The sequence below is a fragment of the Paramisgurnus dabryanus genome, chromosome 5 (assembly GCF_030506205.2).
Source record: "Paramisgurnus dabryanus chromosome 5, PD_genome_1.1, whole genome shotgun sequence".
Classification (NCBI taxonomy): Eukaryota; Metazoa; Chordata; class Actinopteri; order Cypriniformes; family Cobitidae; genus Paramisgurnus; species Paramisgurnus dabryanus.
Window position 1 is genome coordinate 31981457 of NC_133341.1, and position 19457 is coordinate 32000913.

At 36.2% G+C, this 19457-nt stretch overlaps 2 protein-coding genes across 6 annotated transcripts in view; both read right to left on the minus strand.

The window, feature by feature from the left end:
• The window catches only part of cita (citron rho-interacting serine/threonine kinase a), a 79667-nt gene extending 73042 nt beyond the window's left edge, over nt 1-6625 (minus strand). For all 5 annotated transcript variants that reach the window (XM_065251068.1, XM_065251065.1, XM_065251066.1 and 2 more), the window contains exons 1-5: nt 6510-6625; nt 5509-5609; nt 5264-5399; nt 3554-3729; nt 1812-1910 (exon numbers count right to left, since the gene is read on the minus strand). In XM_065251068.1, coding sequence (XP_065107140.1) covers nt 1812-1910; nt 3554-3729; nt 5264-5399; nt 5509-5607 — 510 coding nt within the window. In that variant the 5' untranslated portion in view covers nt 5608-5609; nt 6510-6625. The remainder of the gene's footprint in view (nt 1-1811; nt 1911-3553; nt 3730-5263; nt 5400-5508; nt 5610-6509) is intronic.
• A 2244-nt stretch (nt 6626-8869) lies between these two features.
• Nucleotides 8870-15353, minus strand: rab35a (RAB35, member RAS oncogene family a). The gene is made up of 6 exons (XM_065251070.1): nt 15109-15353; nt 14709-14759; nt 14467-14590; nt 10799-10923; nt 10581-10705; nt 8870-10388 (listed from the first exon to the last, which is right to left on the minus strand). The coding sequence occupies exons 1-6, from the start codon at nt 15158-15160 to the stop codon at nt 10260-10262; spliced, it is 606 nt and encodes a 201-aa protein (XP_065107142.1). The 5' UTR covers nt 15161-15353; the 3' UTR covers nt 8870-10259.
• Between the last annotated feature and the right edge of the window lie 4104 nt (nt 15354-19457).

The window sequence follows — 19457 nt, forward strand, 5'->3', positions numbered from 1 at the left end:
GTCGTTTATAACGTGTATTTAAAAAACCAACACTCGTTAAACAAAATCATTTAAAATATTCTTTATTATCATGAAAATACCCGAAACAATTTGAAGAACAACGGTGTAAATATTCTTATAGACATTTCCTGGAATAGTGTTTGTAATGCTACTTTTTTGTGGCAAAAATTGAGTTTCTGCTCAAGATCGCCCTCTGGCTTTTGGATGTGCCCGAATTTCACCGTAATTGATTAAAATTCATTCATTGAGACAACGCGCATTTGCACGATTAATCGTTACAGCCCTAGCCGTTATGTATCAGTGACCCCATATTCCTTATATGGGCACTTCCCCTGGAAAAGCACGCCCACACGTCAATCAGAGTGACAACGAGAATGACGTGAAGCTCCTTATCATTGTTCCTTAGAAGTCACAGGCATCACTGCACGCGACAGCTTTGTTTTATATCGAGACTCAACAATGGCAAGAAAGAAGAAATTTAGATTTTAAGGTAGTTATTTAGTTGGATGTAGTTTGTTTATCCGGGGGAAGCAGCAAAGTCGTGCTTGTATAACGCTGGATTTAGTTGAAATAGGGCGATCCCAACCGAGTCATGAGTCGCAGGCTGCAAGTAAAACTGCATCAAATGTCTGTGTTTTATTGGCAAATCGGCGTATAGACATTTCATCGGACGCACGTGCGGTGACGCGATACGTGTCTGGTCCAAACTTTACTTCCGGTTTTGGTCTGACTTGTTGCTTGAACAAATACCTCGTCGAAGGTAATCTACATGTTGTTTATTTAGCTTGTTATATAAATAAACTACGTTTCAAGTACTTTGTTGTTATTTATTCTTAGCAGAGTTTACCGGAAGTTACGTTTTGACCACAAAAGCCGCTTGTTTATGTTGTTACTGCTGAAACCGTCTATAAGTGCATATAAATGTAAACAACACAAACTTGTAGTGAACCATAAGTTATCCAGAGATAGTGGGATAATGTTTTGTTTGTGTTGCTTGCTCGTGACTCGCTCCTCCTGATGGACGCCTCCAGGATCTCTGGCTTTTCAGGAAACAATCACTAGAGCTGATCTGTCTTTTATAAATCTGATAAAACTAAAGACTCTTCTGGGATATGAAGGATGTATTACTACTCTATAGGTACTCAATATGAGCAGAAACAGCGTGTGTTATGTGAGCTTTATTGTGTTTCTATCAATGAATTTTAGTAATAGAAGGCGAATATAAAGTATTAAAAACATACAATCCTTCATAGACGAGGTACACTTTAAAAAGCTTACAAACCCCACAAGATACATTCAGATTGTCATTGATTCAATGTGAATACAGAATAAGTAAGTAAATGCAGCAAGCTCCTCTCCAGGCCTACATAAAATGAAGTTGCATCTGAGGCCACGAACACTTAAAGTATCATCAGACTTCACGAGACAGACACAAACATCCATTACAGAAAGACAGACAAAGAGTCGCGTCACCTGCTGCTGCTGGAACAAAGATACTTTTAGAGAAATGAGACATCCACACTGCCAGTCAAGCGTACAGAATCTACTCACTCTTTTTAATATTACTGCCTTCCAAATTATATTAAGAGTACAGTCGAAACTTTAAAATGGAGCTTTGAGATTTATGCAAAACAAGTCTTATATTTTTGTTTAAAAATAGCCTGAAGAGTGTAAAACTAGTGTTTAAGAGTGTTTAAAAACATTAGTATGCATGTTTGCAATCTCACGAACCCTGACCTCATTGCTCAAAGCCAATGACATGTGTGCCCATCACCTGAAAGCCTTTGCTTTGGTTTAAGCACATCACTCACCAGATAAACATGATCCTGGTCTTGAAAAGCGTGCTGGAGTTGTGGGATCCAAGGACTTGCGTTCAGGGTTAAGATGCTTCTTTCTTCATCAAATGACACCTACAACAGATATTTATGAATGGGATGGACCAGAAACAACAGAAATATAATATATAATATCCTGTTATGGATAAAAATCAGCTACTTATTATACATTTTTTTCTATATAGTTATGACTACAGATTTATTTAACAGATAATAATAGACCTTTTGCGAGTCGACGTCACAGTTACGTCACGCGCACATGTGGTGGCAGAAAAACAGTGGAAATGAATGAGACACGAGTGAAACGAACAATATAACTCACTAGAAAATGTTTTGTTGTGCTGTTGAGTGTCAGAATAGGAATGCCAAAATAGATGACCTTCATTTTTATAGTATATCGTCGTCGAAGACACCATTTGAAGATAAACGTAGGTGTTTATGTAAGGGATAATGTAGAGGCAGCCGGTAGTTATCGGGAAATAAGCCCCGACAGTGTGATCAGGACCCGACGCGAAGCGGAGGGTCTTGTATCACACTGAAGGGGCTTATTTCCCGATAACTACCGGCTGACTCTACATTATCCCGCTTATTACACGGCTACTTGTCACATAAGAAAAAAAACTGGACATGAATATGAATTGGAAACATTTTATTGGCATATTTGTTTTAAATTAACATTTTTATCCTTCCGCGAAACTTTGCACAGATGCATAAAATGATCGTAATACCTTATTAAGATCCTCTGCTTCATACTTGTCTGTCTCCATTTTTTTCTCTTTTAGCCAGTCTTTGAGAAGTTTTAATGCCCATTCTGTATTTTTTTGTGTGTTGGTGGCTTCGTAGCTGTCATGCTCTATTTTGTCAAGTTCAGTCTCAGTAAGCTCTCTGTGTCTTGTCGTGGTTGTCCAGTGTTTGTCACAAGATGGCGCCAAACAAACAGTAATCTTTATTGGCGCGGAGCGATCTTACTCGTAAAAGTAGTACCGGCTATGCGTTATTATTTTGGAGCGGTTATTATTCGAAAAGAACGAACCTGCAAATGTCTCAACTGACCAATCAGAATCAAGCATTCCAGAGAGCCGTGTAATAAGATTGCAATAAAAGCCCTCAACCGGACAGACTGGAGTGATGAAATCATCTGAAAATCTTTTAATTATTTGAATAGAAAATAATTAGAGAAGATATCCGGTGTTCTGTCGATGTCTGATCCCTCTATGTGTTTCTTATAGCGTTTTCATCACGTTACGTTTATAATTTATTTAGAAAGATTAAAGATTTTAATTAGTTCATAATATCAATAATATTACCATTTATTAAAGTTTTCGTATTTTTTTCATTTTCTATTACTTCTTTTTACTATATATCTTAGCCTATGTCTTCTTCCTGTTTGTTCTAAATTATGATAGCATGTGAAAGTAATATTATTTATATGGCAGTCACTTTTTGTCTAAATGCCCAGACAGTTCTTGCAGCTCATTTTGTAAAGCATTGCATTAGCAGTGCTAAAGTTCATGGGTTTGATTCCCACGTGGCACTCGGCATGAAAAAATTTAAACCTTGAATGCACTGTAACACTTTGGATCTGCCAAATGCATATTTAACGCAATGTAATACACAGAAGCACGGACCAGATGTCATGCTGTTAGTCAATAGTCTGTAGGTTTGAACTAGGTTACAGATTGTAAAATCTTGTCAAATCCCCAGGCAGGTAATCTCACCTGGTCCTGAGAACGTAGACAGCTTTTATCCATGATCTTCATGGCATACGCATCTCCAGTAGCTCTCTCCTTCACAACCTGCACCTCAGCGAAACGTCCTCGTCCCACAACACCCCTCATATCAAAATCCTTCTTACAAGGAAGCAGTTCTTGAACTTCAGCTACCACCTCAGAGTCTAAAACATACAAACACATCTAGGGAATTAACAGGAATATATGGGAATTAATGGAAATAAACTGGGAAATTAAAAAGAATGCAGAGTTGCCTATATCAGGGAACTTAAATGTAGTTTAATAAATACATTTTGCAGCATAATTTTGTTTAAAACCAGAAGATTTAATGCAATTTCAGTTGAATTTCTAGCCTGCACATTCCTCAGTCACATGCACACAGCACAATGCTTATTGAAGGGCCATTGAGGCCACAACCCGTTCATGTACTTGTATTCATCCATAACATGCACAGATCATTTCTTGAATTCGTCACACAAAATGTCAAAATGTCCATCATTGGATGCATTCACATAAAATACATAAATGTGTTTAAAACTTCATTGTGCTGTGTGTAAGCTAGCGTGTGCAACTAAATTATACCATTTTAAAGACAAATACACTGATCCTCCATATATCACTTAATTTTCCAGGCCTTCAGTACTATTTGAGCCCAAGGACTGAATCAAGTCAAGTAAGTTTTGATGATAAAACTTGCCTAAATATATTTTATCTATGGTATTATAGATTAACTAGTAGCAAACACCAAAATGTGTTTATACAGTAGCTAGCTAACTAGACAGTAAATAAGATATCTAAATGTAAGCTAGCACTATTATAAGAAGTATAATAATGTTTATTACGTTTTTGTGTTATTCAATTAGAGAATTAGTCAATGCCTCATCTTTTTGTTTGTATATGATATATTTTATATAAAGTACCCTAAATTCCCAAATAATTAAGTTCCAATTTGGAATATTTCCTAAATTCCCCAGATTAAGTTTCCATGGAAAGTTTACAGAAATGTTTTCCCCTTTGTAACCCTTAACACATCACAGCACAGTTTGCCAAAAAACAGGCTGATCATAAATCTAACATATTGTGTTCCATGTTCATGTACTTGGGTACAGCATATCAAGATGGAAATAAGATTTTGGGGTGGTTTCCCAGACAGAGATTAGCTAAACTAGTAAAACTAAGGCCAGGACTAGGCCTAAGTTTAATTAGGAATTATTACGAGTTTAACAAACATGCCTTACTAAAAACATTACTTGTGTGCATTTTGAGCCAAAACGGGCACTGATGTATTTTAAAGGCGGGGTGTATGATTTTTGAGAAACGCTTTGTAAAAGGGAGTCGGGGCGAGTACCAAACACACTTGTAGCCAATCAGCAGTAAGGGGTGTGTCTGCTAACCGACATCTTGCCTGGGTTGCGTATGTGTGGGGAGGATCTATCAAAAGGTCGTCCAGATTCTGTTGGGGTAGGGTTTGTTTAGGTGATTTAAACGTCAACATTGGCTTTCAGAGATCATGCACCCTGCCTTTAAGATATGTCAGTGCAAGTTGTTTTCAGTTTGGACATCTCTTAAATTTATTTTTGTCTAGGACTAGTCTAATCCCTGTCTGGGAAACTGCCCCTTTATGTCTAGGTGCACAAAAGTTTAAAATAACATGCATGGCACTCATTGCTGATATGTTAAAGCAGGTTTAGGGCTTACATTTATTGACGAAATTGGCCACATGTTTGATCTTCATGAGCTCTGGTGACGTGCACTCTTGATAGAGCAACAGCAAAGCATCGATGAGACCTTCTCTGGTCACTCCTGTAGAGTCTGATGCACTTCTGCACTTACCCTGAAATAACACATGCATGTGTATTACATAAACATCTGTTTCATAAAGCACTGCGTGATAAGTTATGAATCGTGACATTTCGTATAAGAAACACTGAGAACAGGTTTACCTGCAAAAGCTGATTGAGTCGAGCGCAGCGGCTCGTGATGGACTCGACTGCAGACAGATCTTTAACACTGCTGTGACCTCCATATTTAAACTTCAACATCACTGTAAGACAAACATCATAAATACATTTAATACAACTTGGGGTACAAAGTGTCTGATATCCATTGTGTTAAATCCTAATGAGCTACAAACACATACAACATCTGTGAAAACTTTTAGAAACATGTATAAAAAGAATTCTAGGGTTGTCAAAGGATTAATCGCATAGCATACAAAAAAACAGTTTGTTTATGCATATATACACAAACATATAAATTAAAAAATATATAGGCTATACATAATTATAAATAACATTTTCCTTAAATTTATCTATGTGTATATAATGTACTGTATGTATTTATATATATATATATAATAATTACCCACAATACACGCACAAATATATTAGGAAAATATTTTATTTTATATGCAATTAATCGCAATAAATCTTTTGACAGCCCTGCAATCCATTATGAACAACTTTTGTCTAAATAGTCAGTAAAGTACAGTTTATTTACATTATGCAGTCATTATTATGAACATTTGCACTTCTAAAAATGTATTTGTCACATCACTGTACACATTTTACCACAAATGTAAACTTTGTCTGGCACATTATCAATACAAAATATTGATGTTACAATAAAAAGTTAATGTCTACGTTGTGTGTCAAGTATTTAAATACTTGATGGAAACTGAGGGACTGTCACTCGATAAATACATCCAATTATACAGATTTCACAAAACAAACCAACACAATTCTGCACACAAACACTTACAATATGTTAAACAAATACCTTTGTAATGTCTATTTAGTAACAATATCGACAGCTGTGCTACAGATGCTAATGTAATGTAACAGTGACTGTCATTTACTCGTTAAAAACCGTTAAGATTTTTAACAGTCGTGTCTAAAAGATTTAAGTTTAATCACAAGTGTAAGAAAGCGAAATATAAACTCACCGAATGTTCATGTGAAAGTGTGTGAGATATGTAAATAAAGGTGTATATTACTGTAATAAATTCAGATGAATCGCGTTCAGAGAAACATGACTGCTGTGATAACAAACGTTCAGCACTTCCGGATAAAGTTCAAATTTTGCGCCTTGAATGAGACAGCCCATTGGTACACGGGAATTATACGTCACTTAGCTTTAGACTAATCTCCTCCCACAAGCCTTATGTTGAGAGCGAGTTATTTAATAATAATACATTTATTATGAATAAAATAATAATGTATTTATTTATACTAGTTATTTAAATTATGAATTTGTTTGTTAAATCAATATTAATGTTCGTGTGAAAATCGTTTGCACAAATAATTTTAATGAAAAAAAAATCGAAAATATTATTTTAAATATGTTAATACAGAGAACAGTTATGAATCCTAAAATATTAGATAAAACTTTTTATGAAATAATTAAAAATTAAATACTTTTAATTGTATTGTTTGTTTTCTAAAAAATATATTTTGAAAAATATTATTTATATTAGTTATTTAAATTATGAATTTATTTGTTAAATCAATATAAATGTTCGTGTGAAAATCGTTTGCACAAATAATTTTAGTAAAAAAAAAAATCGAAAACGAAAATATTATTTTAAATATGTAAATACAGAGAACAGTTATGAATCCTAAAATATTAGATTAAACTTTTTATAAAATAATTCAAAATAAAATACTTTTAATTGTATTGTTATGTTTGTTTTCTAAAAAATATATTTTAAAAAATATTTAAAAAGATACTAAAAAAACATAAAAATGTTTCAGACATAAATGATTAATTAAAGGAATTGTAATTAATTATAAAAAATAATTATGTAATTCAAGAAAAAAGAAATAAGATTGATTAAAATTAAAATCTCTTATTAACAAATGATTGAAAATCGAAAGGATAATTCACAAGAGTTTTGATTAAGTTCATGTCAAACAACTAAGCTTGTGATGTTTAAGGTTTATTCATTTAGAATCCTTTATATCTTTATAATTTAGTATTACTTTTACAAACGTTATACTAATGTTGAATTCACACACACATCACACTAAACATATGTCTGCAGTAAACAGCAATATTTCAGATATTTCTCTTGTTGAGATGCATCGGCCTGTGAAGATCTGGTTTCCCTGGTGATGCCTGTTATCACCATGGCAACAGCCTCTTTAAGCTGTGATGGTAAGAGACATGGGAAATTGGAGAAACAGAAGCAATTGAACAGCTGTCTGAATGAGAAACAATCTGAGCTTAAAATCCTTAACAAGACAATATTAGGACTCATCATTGCTTAATAGGATTTGACAGTGGACATGATACTCTTGAATGACTTGAACTGATGTTGTGAGTCCAGATCAATAAATCATTAAATCAGCTTGTCTCATTTGAGATACTTTGTATAAAAACAGCAAATAAACTCTTGTGACATTGACCTGCAAGAATATCACCACATATTCTGGATTGTGAAAGTGTCTCTTATTTGATGTGTGACGTCAAATGTTGTTTGGGCTACTGTAATAATAATTTTTGTCTTTTGTGGGTGGTAAAGAGGACATTTCACAAGACTTTTTTAAGAAACCAAATAAGTTTTTGGTGTCCCAAGAGTACGTATGTGAAGTTTTAGCTCAAACTACACCACAGATAATTTATTATAATATGTTAAAATTGACACTTTTGGGGTGTGTCCTTTAAAATGCAAATGAGCTGATCTCTGCACTAAATGGCAGTGCCATGGTTGGATAGTGCAGATTAAAAGGCGTTTTTATCCCCTTCTGAGATTACAAGTGGAGTCAAATTTCAATTGGCTATTTTTTCATATGCTTGCAGATAATGGTTTACCAAAACTAAGTTACTGGGTTGATCTTTTTCACATTTTCTAGGTTGATAGAAGCACTGAAGACCCAATTATAGCACTTAAACATGGAAAAAGTCAGATTTTCATGATACGTCCGCTTTAATGTGGCTGACGTCTACTCGGCTGTAACAGATGGAGCAGACACGCATTCATGACCCCTCGGGTCAATGCAACAGCAGGACGACAAATGATTACATCTGGAGCTAAAACTACGTAGAATTCATAAATATCTAGTCAGAGCAAAACACACATTTAAAAAAAACTGACTGTGAAAAAACACAGTAATGTTGCCAGAGCTTAAGTCATCAGACCAAGTTTCTAATCACCATCCATGTAATTTCTTAACCGAATTAACTCTCTTAAGGCCATAATAAGCCTGTAATGTTGTAGCAGGTGGTCTGAACTCTGCAATATTATGGCGCCGTCTTGTGGCGAAACTACGGGATAATAAATTTAGTAGAGTAAATAGACACACATTGTTCTCTTAAAATTTTTATTATCGTTAGATTTGTGGTGAAACAATGAATTCATATTTTCCAGTGTACACCAGATCATTTCACTTACACAAACAGAAATAGATGCATGTGTCAGTGTCCATATGCAAACATGCATGCCATGTCATGTGTAGGTGCATTATATAGACTAATATGAACACAATGATGGTTGGATAAGGGTTTGCTGCAGGTTCACGGTGACGTAATGCTCTATAATTTCTCTCCCAATACGTGTGCAAACTGAGGGCATTAAGCTGTATATCACCATAATTTCAAATGCAGGTCCGCATCACTTTAACCTTAAAAACAGCAGCAATGCTGGCACCTGTGTGTTAAGATCTGAGGAGTCACATTAACAACAGCGAACTTTCCTACAGGTTCCTTTTTTGACATGGAAAACCGGGCATCCTGGAAGATCAAAATATCCAATGAGAACGTTAAACGGTTAGTTTATGCTAAAAATGGGCATCATTTACTCACCCTCAGGTCATTTAAAACCCATACAACTTTCTAAGTGAATGCAATGCACATGCAGAAATATTAAGTCTGAAACAATTGGAATATACTGCCAAATCACATGGACACAGGGTTTTTTTTTTGGAGTTTGACAGCTGCTGGTCACGGTTTGCTTTTATTGTATCAACATCTTTTCCAATCTATCAAATGAAGAACGTTATGTAGGTTTGGAACGACACGCGGGTCTGTAAATGATGCCAAAATTAATCCTCTATAACTGTAGCATCTCGGGCATCTGCTCTCTTATTTTATGTATAAAACATTTTTTTTCAATATACACATCAGGTCCGACTGTGTGTCAATGCACAGAGGTCCATTAATTCATCTGCAAATACAAGAATGTCTATGGCACAATATCTATGAAACACTACTGTGTTTGATTGTATATTTTGTTAGTAAAAAAATACAATTTTACAAAAATGAAAGACAGAAATAAAGCAGAAGGCAAAACAAGAGTCTCTGGGAAACTGACGGAGCAGCGCACGTGATCTCCACACCTGTCCGTAACCACCGACAATCACGGGAGCACGAAAACATGATAACGTTCATGATGTTTCTCTTCTGTTATTCCAAGGTCAGATGTGGCATCGATGCCACCTAAACAGTGGACAAAAACATGTCATTCTCCAATTTAAAAATCTAGTGGCTGCGGCATTTCAAACGTCTTCGGGGAAAGATGAAGGGGGACGTATGCACCGTTAATCCATTTCTGGTAAAATACTCGAGTCTGCAAAATGGGCTCACGGTTAGTAAATCTCTACAGATGATCTGTCTCTCTCGGGTTGGTTTAAGGGTGTTAAGTTCTCCGGCTCTCGTCAGTTCAGTGGCAAGCGTGAGACTGTGTCTGTCGAGTCCGTCAACAGCATTTCTTCTTGCGTTTGTTGCTCTTGCCGAGTTTGACCACCTCGTTCTGCTGCTGTTGCTGCTGTTTGGCCACCGATTCTTTGCGGGCCTTCAGTACGAGCTCTGTGATGCAGTTAAACATCTGACAAACACACAAAGAGCAGCACGTCAGTAACTGGGAATCAAACCTATGACCTCTCATTTTGTGAGCACGCACGTGGCTGTGATGTCACAATTACACTACAATTTCTGTGTATTTCTTTCAGTTTAGTTTTCTGAATGGACTGAATAAGAGCTCATTATGAGTTGGATCAGAAATCAGAGTTTGACTTACATCCTCAACGTTGATGTTCTCCTTGGCGCTGGTCTCGAACAGGTGGATCCCCATCTGCTCGGCAAACTTCTGCGCGTCGTTGGTCTCCACCACTTTAGAGGCGGGGTCGTCGTTCTTATTTCCCACTCAACCCCAAACAGAATAAACCAGAAGTCAACAAACACAGCGAATACAAGAACATTATTTTAGGCTACATTTCATGGGAACGAGACACTTACCTAATATTCGACAAACATCGTCACAGTTTTGATTGATTTCATGAAGCCAACGTTTGACGTTCACAAACGACTCCGCGCTGCTGACATCATACACCACAATAACGCCATGTGTGCCTCTGTAGTACCTGAAAGAAATCACATGACCCAAACACAATGACATCAAGAGTCTAAAGGTTTATTTATTCACCATTTAAACACAATGAGATCAGCTTCTTTCTTACACAATGGCACAGGATAAACACATGCATAAAGGACAAACCTGCTCAAGGAGTGAAACATTTAAAACACTTTAATCCCTAACAATCCCTGTCATTCTATGTCCATTCAGAAGATATAAAGAGCTTCACAAAATACCGTAACTGCACCCCGAATGTTTTTGTTTTTAAATCTGGACCTGCAACTCAACAACAAACTTAACTACACAAACACAACACCTTGGCATTTATAACAAATGGACCAAACACAGAAACCAAACTGCATCAATCAAATGAAATGAATTGTTCATAAGACCAGAAATCAGTGCCAAAAAAACAAATGTCTACATTTTCTGGATAAAGTATATAAATATAAATATATATATATAAACTTAATATATAAAAAAATCTTAAAATTATACATGCATGTGTTCATATTTATATGATGTAAACAAAAACTTTTATTTTGCTATAGATTAATCGCGATTAATCGTTATGCAACCCTACGCCTGACTACTCCCCCTCTCGCTTAAACTTCCGTCAATATAGTTTTCCTTTAACTTTGTGTCATGCGAATTATACACTTGAGTTGAACCTGACGTTTTGCGTTTTAATATATACACACATATATATATATATATTAGGGGTGTAACGACTAATCGTGCAAATGCGAGTTTTCTCAATGAATGAATTTGAATGAATTATGGTGAAATCCCAGCACATCCGAACGGCAGGGGGCGCTCTCATGCAGAAACTCCCTTTGTGCACACAAGAAGTAGCATTACAAACGCTATTCCAGGAAATGTCTACACAGGAATATTTATACGCTGTTCTTCAAATTGTTTCGGGTATTTTCATGATGATAAAGAATATTTTGAATGATTTTGTTTAACGAGTGTTGCTTTTTTAAATGCAAGTTAAACGACTCCGACTCTAATGATTTTAGATTGATAAGGACTTCCTACTGACCAAATGCCATAATACAGGCACAAGCTGTGCATAAAACAAAGAATCGCAGTTTTGATTTTATATATATACATTTATATATTATATATAGTGCTCTTACGCCATACAATATAGTTCTCAGTTTTTAATCGCTTAAAAAAAAATCGCCACGTTTTATTTTTTGGTCACCATACTTACTTCTGTAACTACTCATGTAACAGTCTTTAAATAGGGAAAACATGGAAGTGTTAGGTGGCTTCTAAATTCATCCCTGTTTGGATCCTAAGGAATGAATGGGGCTAGGCTAAATGCTAACACATTCACAACACACTGTACAAAGATTAAGTTCAAGATAAAAGATAGGCATGTATTAATTCTTCTAAGCTGAGGTAAGAACAGCGGTTTTTTTCTTTATTTCCTGCAAGTAATCTAGAGCGAGGAACACAATGGTTCACGTTTGGTGTGTGTACGCAGCATAAGGCACTTCAGTGGGCCTTTAAATGTGCCAGATAGCAAAGATGACGTTTGTGGCCCTGTTCACATCTGGATTTAAGATGCGTTTTGCTCAACCAGATCACAAGTGGAGGAAAAAGCCTGCTCACACCTGGTGTTTTAATCCATCACTTTTGTCCACCGCTTCTGTCCTGATTACTTTCAGGGGATGGTCTATGGGTGAGTCGTTAAAACACGAGTGGGATAAATGACGGGTTTAAATTGAAACAAAACTAAGGGGCAGTCCACACGGAGACGCGAATCACTGTATACGTATACATCTTTTATCGTATTGGCGTTTCGTCCACACAAATCCGGCATTTTGGGAGACTGGAACCGCTATTTTTTGAAACCGGGTCCCAAAGTGGATAAATCTGAAATCGACACCCTTGCGGTTTCGTGTGTACAGCCAATCCGTATATTTTGTGAAGCGAAAACGTCATCACGTGTCGGCAGCATCACACGTAACAGCAACAACAATAATGGCGGACTACATGATTGTGTTCGTGCTACAGAAGCTACTAAGCCTACTAGCTTTATTACATCAAAATCTATTGCTTCTATGCAATTGTGGTGAGCAACAAGCAATAATGGACAACACCATAAGCCACATGCTCTTAGATCCACCACGGAAGACAACCAGGAGAAAGACTCCGCTTTTGATCTTGAAGTTGTTGCGTTTGCCATCACTTCTTCTTCTTGGTTCGTATACAGCGCGCAAGGTTATGCGCATGCTCAAAGTCTTCTTCTCCGTGTATAGTGTATATCTGTGGCAGAATTACAGCGCCCCATACTGGTCTGGCATATATACTACACCGCTTTCAGTCGGTTTCAGTGGTTTCGTGTGTGCGCAGATATTTCTTGAGACGACGCCGTGTTTACAGATTATTTTTTTAGAACGAGGAAAAAAAATGATCGGATAGGGAATGCACCGCCTTCGTGTGGACAAAGCCTAAAAGAGGCAGAGAGATGCCGTTTTAGTTTATCTTAGTTTAAGATTGCAAAATACTGGGTGGGTTTGCCCCTGAAGTCAGGTCTGATGTAAAAAAACATCTGAATGCATTTTCGACTACCTCTGAATGTGCAACAAGTTCAAAACTTTTCACACCCTGTTTAGACCTGTATTTAGCATCGTCCACTTGTGATATGACTGACGCATCTCAAAACCAGTCGTAAATAGTCTCAAAATCCTTAACACACACAGAGCTGTTCGAGCGTGTCAGGAGGTTTAAAGTTTGTAACATTTTTCCCATAGCCGGTAACAGAGTCATCCACAGTGATGAGCTGAAATTTACTTACTCAATGAGCATACCAGCTAACGCCACCAACAACAGCGTATGTTAAACACACATTGTGTCTGACAACAGCTGCCATAACCAAAATAACACAAGTTTGTCTTCCCAGGAAATTAACACAAATGACCGTAAGTTAGATCATGATAATAAAAATATTACTTCTGCATGTTTGGTGTGACTCTCAGCAAACCTTGCAAAAACATGTACGGGTCACTACTGCTACTACTGTAAATATCCATAGCCTTCATTGAAACGGATGAGCATCAAACACCTCTCAGTATATTGAAACTAAATTTATAGAGCATGTCAAAAGGAAAGCAACTTCATCTTGTGGTTTTTACGCTCAGCGAAAGAGGAAATGAGACGCTTTAATGCCACTCTCTCCATGCTTCTGTCTGAGACAACATCTGCAATGTCTGTAGGTGTACAACTGCATTTAAAATCATCAACCAGTCTGGGAAAATTACATAAAATCATCCTATATAATGTAAAAACATTGTGTGAAAATATAAGCTTGGAATCTTAAACATTGACCGAGTAAGGTCATGTCAATGACTGAAATTAAACTTAAGATGCTCCTTATTAACTTTACCCTGGATTTCAAAGATAGGGTCACATGTTATAAAGGACTTTACATAATTTTACAAGCTTATTGACTCATAATATTAAAATAAAAAGGTCGTTGCTCTTTTACAATCCATTTGACTTTCATGACAAGACACAAGTACAACCGTACACTCACGTTGAGGTGATGGTACGAAACCTCTCCTGTCCGGCTGTATCCCAGATCTGCAACTTGACTTTCGCCCCGTTGATTTCCACCGTCCGAATTTTAAAGTCTACACCAATTGTGGTGATGTAGCTACCTGAAACACACATAAAACCCACAATGGCTCCTGTATGAAAGCAGTAAATACTGAAAGATGATGTGCATTGTAAAAAACTTGATTTGCAAGTTCATTTTCATTAAACATACAGTCTTACCTGAAAAGGTGTTGTCAGCAAACCTCAGCAGTAAACTACTTTTCCCAACACCTGTAGACAGACAGACAGGTGAGTGAAAGATTTTCACTGAAATAATAAACATTCACAAGCTCACCTTCTTATAAAATTATATTTACTGTATAACCCGACAGACACTACATCTGCATGTATGTCTATCATATTTAACACCTCTTTTAACAAGCCGGGGGACAACAACAACCTTGTATCCCTGAGAAAATAAACTTTATAAATGCCAATAAAGTCTTAAATTAATCCCTCGTATTGTGTGTAAACGCAGTGCATAAACCTCATCTCAAATACTTGTATTAAACATGAGAGAATAGTGGCTGTAAGCGGGCTGAGGCCTGTTTCCCGTCATAAAGCCTCGGTGTTTCCTTACCGCTGTCACCGATGATGAGCAGCTTGAAGAGGTAATCATAGTCCCGCGCCATGATCCCCCGACCCGCTCCGTACTGAGAGCCCGTCCAGCAACCAAACCACCTCCTCCTCTCCGGTGGAGAGGCAGCTGTACAGTCGCTTTAACTTCTCAGGTTTATTTAGTGAGATTACGCGATGTACCTCAGCCTCACACACCCATCGTCTCCACAGCGAGCGGATCTGATGCTGCACGCACTGCAGCGCAGCCGCTCAAACAAACCCCGCCCACAGGAGAGCATGATGAGCTACTGCGCAGCCGCAAAAGGCTGCAGTAGTGCGGCAGATTCTCCACAAGGAGGAAGCAAAGAGTTAATGCGATTCTGTATGTACAGTGTGATCATCATAATGTAAATCATAGCATCCAGTCGCCTTAGAAAGTATTTATTTAAAAGTGACACAAATTAATGTAAATATCAACCCAAAGCAACATTTTTAAAATAAAATGTAGCACAGCTAAATATGATTAGGGTATATTTATAGGTTAAATTTCAAAATACTTTTTTAAAATGAAAAATAAATCTTTGGTGTCCCCAGAGTACGTATGTGAAGTTCTAGCTCAAAATACCATATAGGTAATTGTAGTGGCAACCAGTGACTGCTTTTACGAGAGGCAAAAATTCAAAATATGTGTTCGTTGCGTCATGTGAACAATGTGCATCACGTGTCTTGTCAAAATGCATGCTGCACACACGTGAAAAGTGTTTATGATAAAAGAGACGCTTACGTTCACAAAATACTCACAAGACTCTATAAAGTCGCCATGAAACGGAAGTAGCGATCGATTGCCTTATTTTCCCCGTGGTGACGTATATCCGAATGAAACAGCTTTTGAGATGAAATAAGGCAGGTCTGGATTTGAATTTGTCATCGAGATCTGATTGGATTGTTTGAAGTTGGGTCGTGTTGCTAATTGCTAATCGCTGCGATCTTTTCCTGGACCCCGCCCACCTGCCATACTTATGACCGGAAGTGAAGAGAGATCGTTTTGAGGAGGGGAGGAGATTTGCATTTTTGATTAAAGATTATGAGCACACACAAATTTTTTAAAAATAATGAAGCTCACGGATAAGTCATTTGTTAATAATACCACAATATTAAAAAATATATATACAGTTTTTCATTTCAATTTCATTGCGACTTTAAAACTAAACTCTGATTACACATGAGATTAAGTGAGTATCTGGCAAAGTGTGCTTCTCTTTTATCATAAACCCATTCGAAGCATCTGCGGCAAGCACGTATTTTGACATTCCGCGTAATGCACATAAGTTTACGTGACGTGCCGAACACATATTTTGAAATGACGAGCCACACACATGACGGGCTAATTACATGTTGTGACGAACTTCCCATCGTGCGCCCTAAAAAAAGAAGTCACCGGCCGCCACTGGATCATTTATTATAGCATGTTAAATTGCCACTTTGTAGGTGTGAGCAAAAATGTGTTTCTGGGTGTGTCCTTTTAAATGCAAATGAGCTGATCTCTGCAATACATGACAGTGCCCTGGTTGGATAGTGCAGATTAAGAGGTGTTATTATCCCCTTCTGACATCACAAGGGGAGCCAGATTTCAATTATCAATTTTTTCACATGCTTACAAGAATATAATTCTCTGCAATATCCTTAGTTTATCTTTTTCAAAGTCAGATTTTCATGATATATGTCATTTTAACAGTTAAGTGTCTGCCTGTGCAGTTAAGAATGTGTCTAGTGTTGTTTAGTGTAACACCTTGCTTACTAGCATGTTTTTCACGCATTTAAATATATATGATCTATACTGATATACCTAGTATACCAGCTAATAAACGTCTTAATTTGTGTGATCAGTCTGCATTTGAAAGTCAATTTGCATCTAATCTAGCTAAATCAAGTAAAATTACTCAAATGTAAGTCATTTTAGGATGCCAAAGTTACATTTAATGTAAAATGCATTTTATCAGCAACACAATTTGACCGGTAAAAATGCTAGTGGCTAGTAACTTTGGAAAACAACTAGCCACTTTGGCTGGTGAGCAAAAAAGTTAATGTCAAGGCCTGAACTTTTTACAGTATTTGCATAACGATTAATCGCAAATAATCTATAGCAGAATAAAAGTTTTTGTTTACATCATATATGTGTGTGAACGGTGTATAATAACTTGAGATGAATGCACACACATGCATGCATATATTTAAGAAATGTTTACATGTGTATATACATTTGCATATTTATGTATAATTTATTATTATTTTATTATATAAATATATATATATATATATAAATCTTAAAATTATACATGCATGTGTTCATATTTATATGATGTAAACAAAAACTTTTATTCTGCTATAGATTAATCGCGATTAATCGTTATGCAACCCTACGCCTGACTACTCCCCCTCTCGCCTAAACTTCCGTCAATATAGTTTTCCTTTAACTTTGTGTCATGCGAATTATACACTTGATTTATAACCCGACGTTTTGCGTACATCTTACCCTCACTTATGCGTAAAAACGTGACTATACTTCAGGCTTTAGCAATGATGACAAGTTAACATAACATGACAAAATAGATATTTTGACTTGAGGACAGATAAAGTTGGTTTTTCAAAAGTTTACTCAGACAATCGATGTTGTGAATCTCGGGGAAGTCATAGGTTAATTATGTATATATAAATAAGCACACATGCATGTATAATTATAAGTATACATATCTACTTGACTATATTTATAATATTAATTATACATAAATATACAAATGTATATACACATGTAAATATTTCTTAAATATAAACATGCATGTGTGGGCATTTATCTATACAAGGTTATTATACACAGTTCACACACATATATGATATAAACAAAAACTTTTATTCTGCCATAGATTAATCACGGTTAAAAGTTATGCATCCCTAATTCACACTCTGGTTTTAGTGAACGTAGTAGAAAATCAGAATATACTACAGAAAACCTACATAATTCGCACCAAATGCTATATACTTAAACAAATGTAGCCTTAAGATAAAACAACTTGGTTTTGCAAGTCAATTCAACCTACTGTTTTAGATTTGCTGTAATTTTGCAGCTGGTTGCCAGTAACTTACTGTAGAAGATAAAGACTGAAAATGTTTCATGTTCATGTAACTTTAAACAAACTGTTGCCAGTAAATAACATAAATATAAAATCTACAGTAAGTTACTGGCAGCTAGTTGCCAGTAATACCCAGTAATACTGTAATTTCTACAGAAATATTTTACAGGGTAGTTGACTAGTGATTGGTTTTTAAGATTACACAGAGTGCAGCAAAGTTAATTAAAATAAGATAGAAACAAGAGACTACTGAATAAGTCCTTTATAAGAGGATGAGGCCATTAAGCAACAGTTGATTCAGCTACAGATATGGTGCATATACTGTCTATGTCATTGTATTGTCAACCCTCAGCAGTTAAGCTTGAGGTAACAGAAGTAAAATTGCCCAAAGTGTTCTTTTCCAACGCTTCCTCACTATAGCACGAGAGAGGGATGTGAAACTATTAAACACATTTTTTATCCAAGTTTGTAAATAAACTGGAGATTATGTTTATGAACAATATGTCCGGTTCACTATTATAACACGCTCGTGTGAAGTAATAGCTTTATGTGAGAGGTTATTACACAATAGGCATTGACAAAGTCAAACACAAATATTTGCATGATGTACTGGAATGGCAAAAGTAGAGAACATTAATATGCACGGACCTAAAACACAGACACACATACCTAGTGCATAAACATTATAACCATTCATATATACTCCCAAAATCCTTATAAAAGTGCAACTACCTCCAAAATACTGTGAAGAAACAGGAAGCAGACACTTCCTTTTATTAAAGTGATGTGGACTTACAGAAAGACTCAAGTGAGAACATAGATAGACAGCAACTATTATAAACTAAAACTCTTAAGATCTCCATGCACAGACCAGAAACTTTTAGACAAATGAGTTATATATCATTCAGTGAATGAATAATTTGTTTCATTAAAAACAGTTTAAGAAAAATGATTCACTTAGAGATCATGCAAGCAATATGCAAGCATGCATGGGAAAATTCAACTATATTTCGCAGGCTAAAAGACAGAAATACACAGAGAGATTTATTTTTATTTTTAGGTTGATGGGTCACAGAGGTTTTTGTGTCCACCCAGACAGATCTGATTATATCCAGAGCAACAGGGTCTTTTTCTGCCCATATAAGAGGAAATATGTTTAGTCTGCCGTGTCCTTTATCTTACATGTTGTTTATAAATGCTCTTATGGCTCTTCCACTTTACAATCAGAACAGGAAACTTTGAA

Bases quoted from the DNA above. Each gene is read 5' to 3' on its own strand.
- rab35a (XM_065251070.1), bottom strand. From the start codon at position 15,160: ATGGCGCGGGACTATGATTACCTCTTCAAGCTGCTCATCATCGGTGAC. The intron at 14,591-14,708 runs GTAAGACTGTAT...TGTGTGTTTCAG, and splicing joins TGCTGACAACACCTTTTCAG to GTAGCTACATCACCACAATT. The intron at 10,706-10,798 runs GTAAGTGTCTCG...TTTGGGGTTGAG, and splicing joins CGATGTTTGTCGAATATTAG to TGGGAAATAAGAACGACGAC.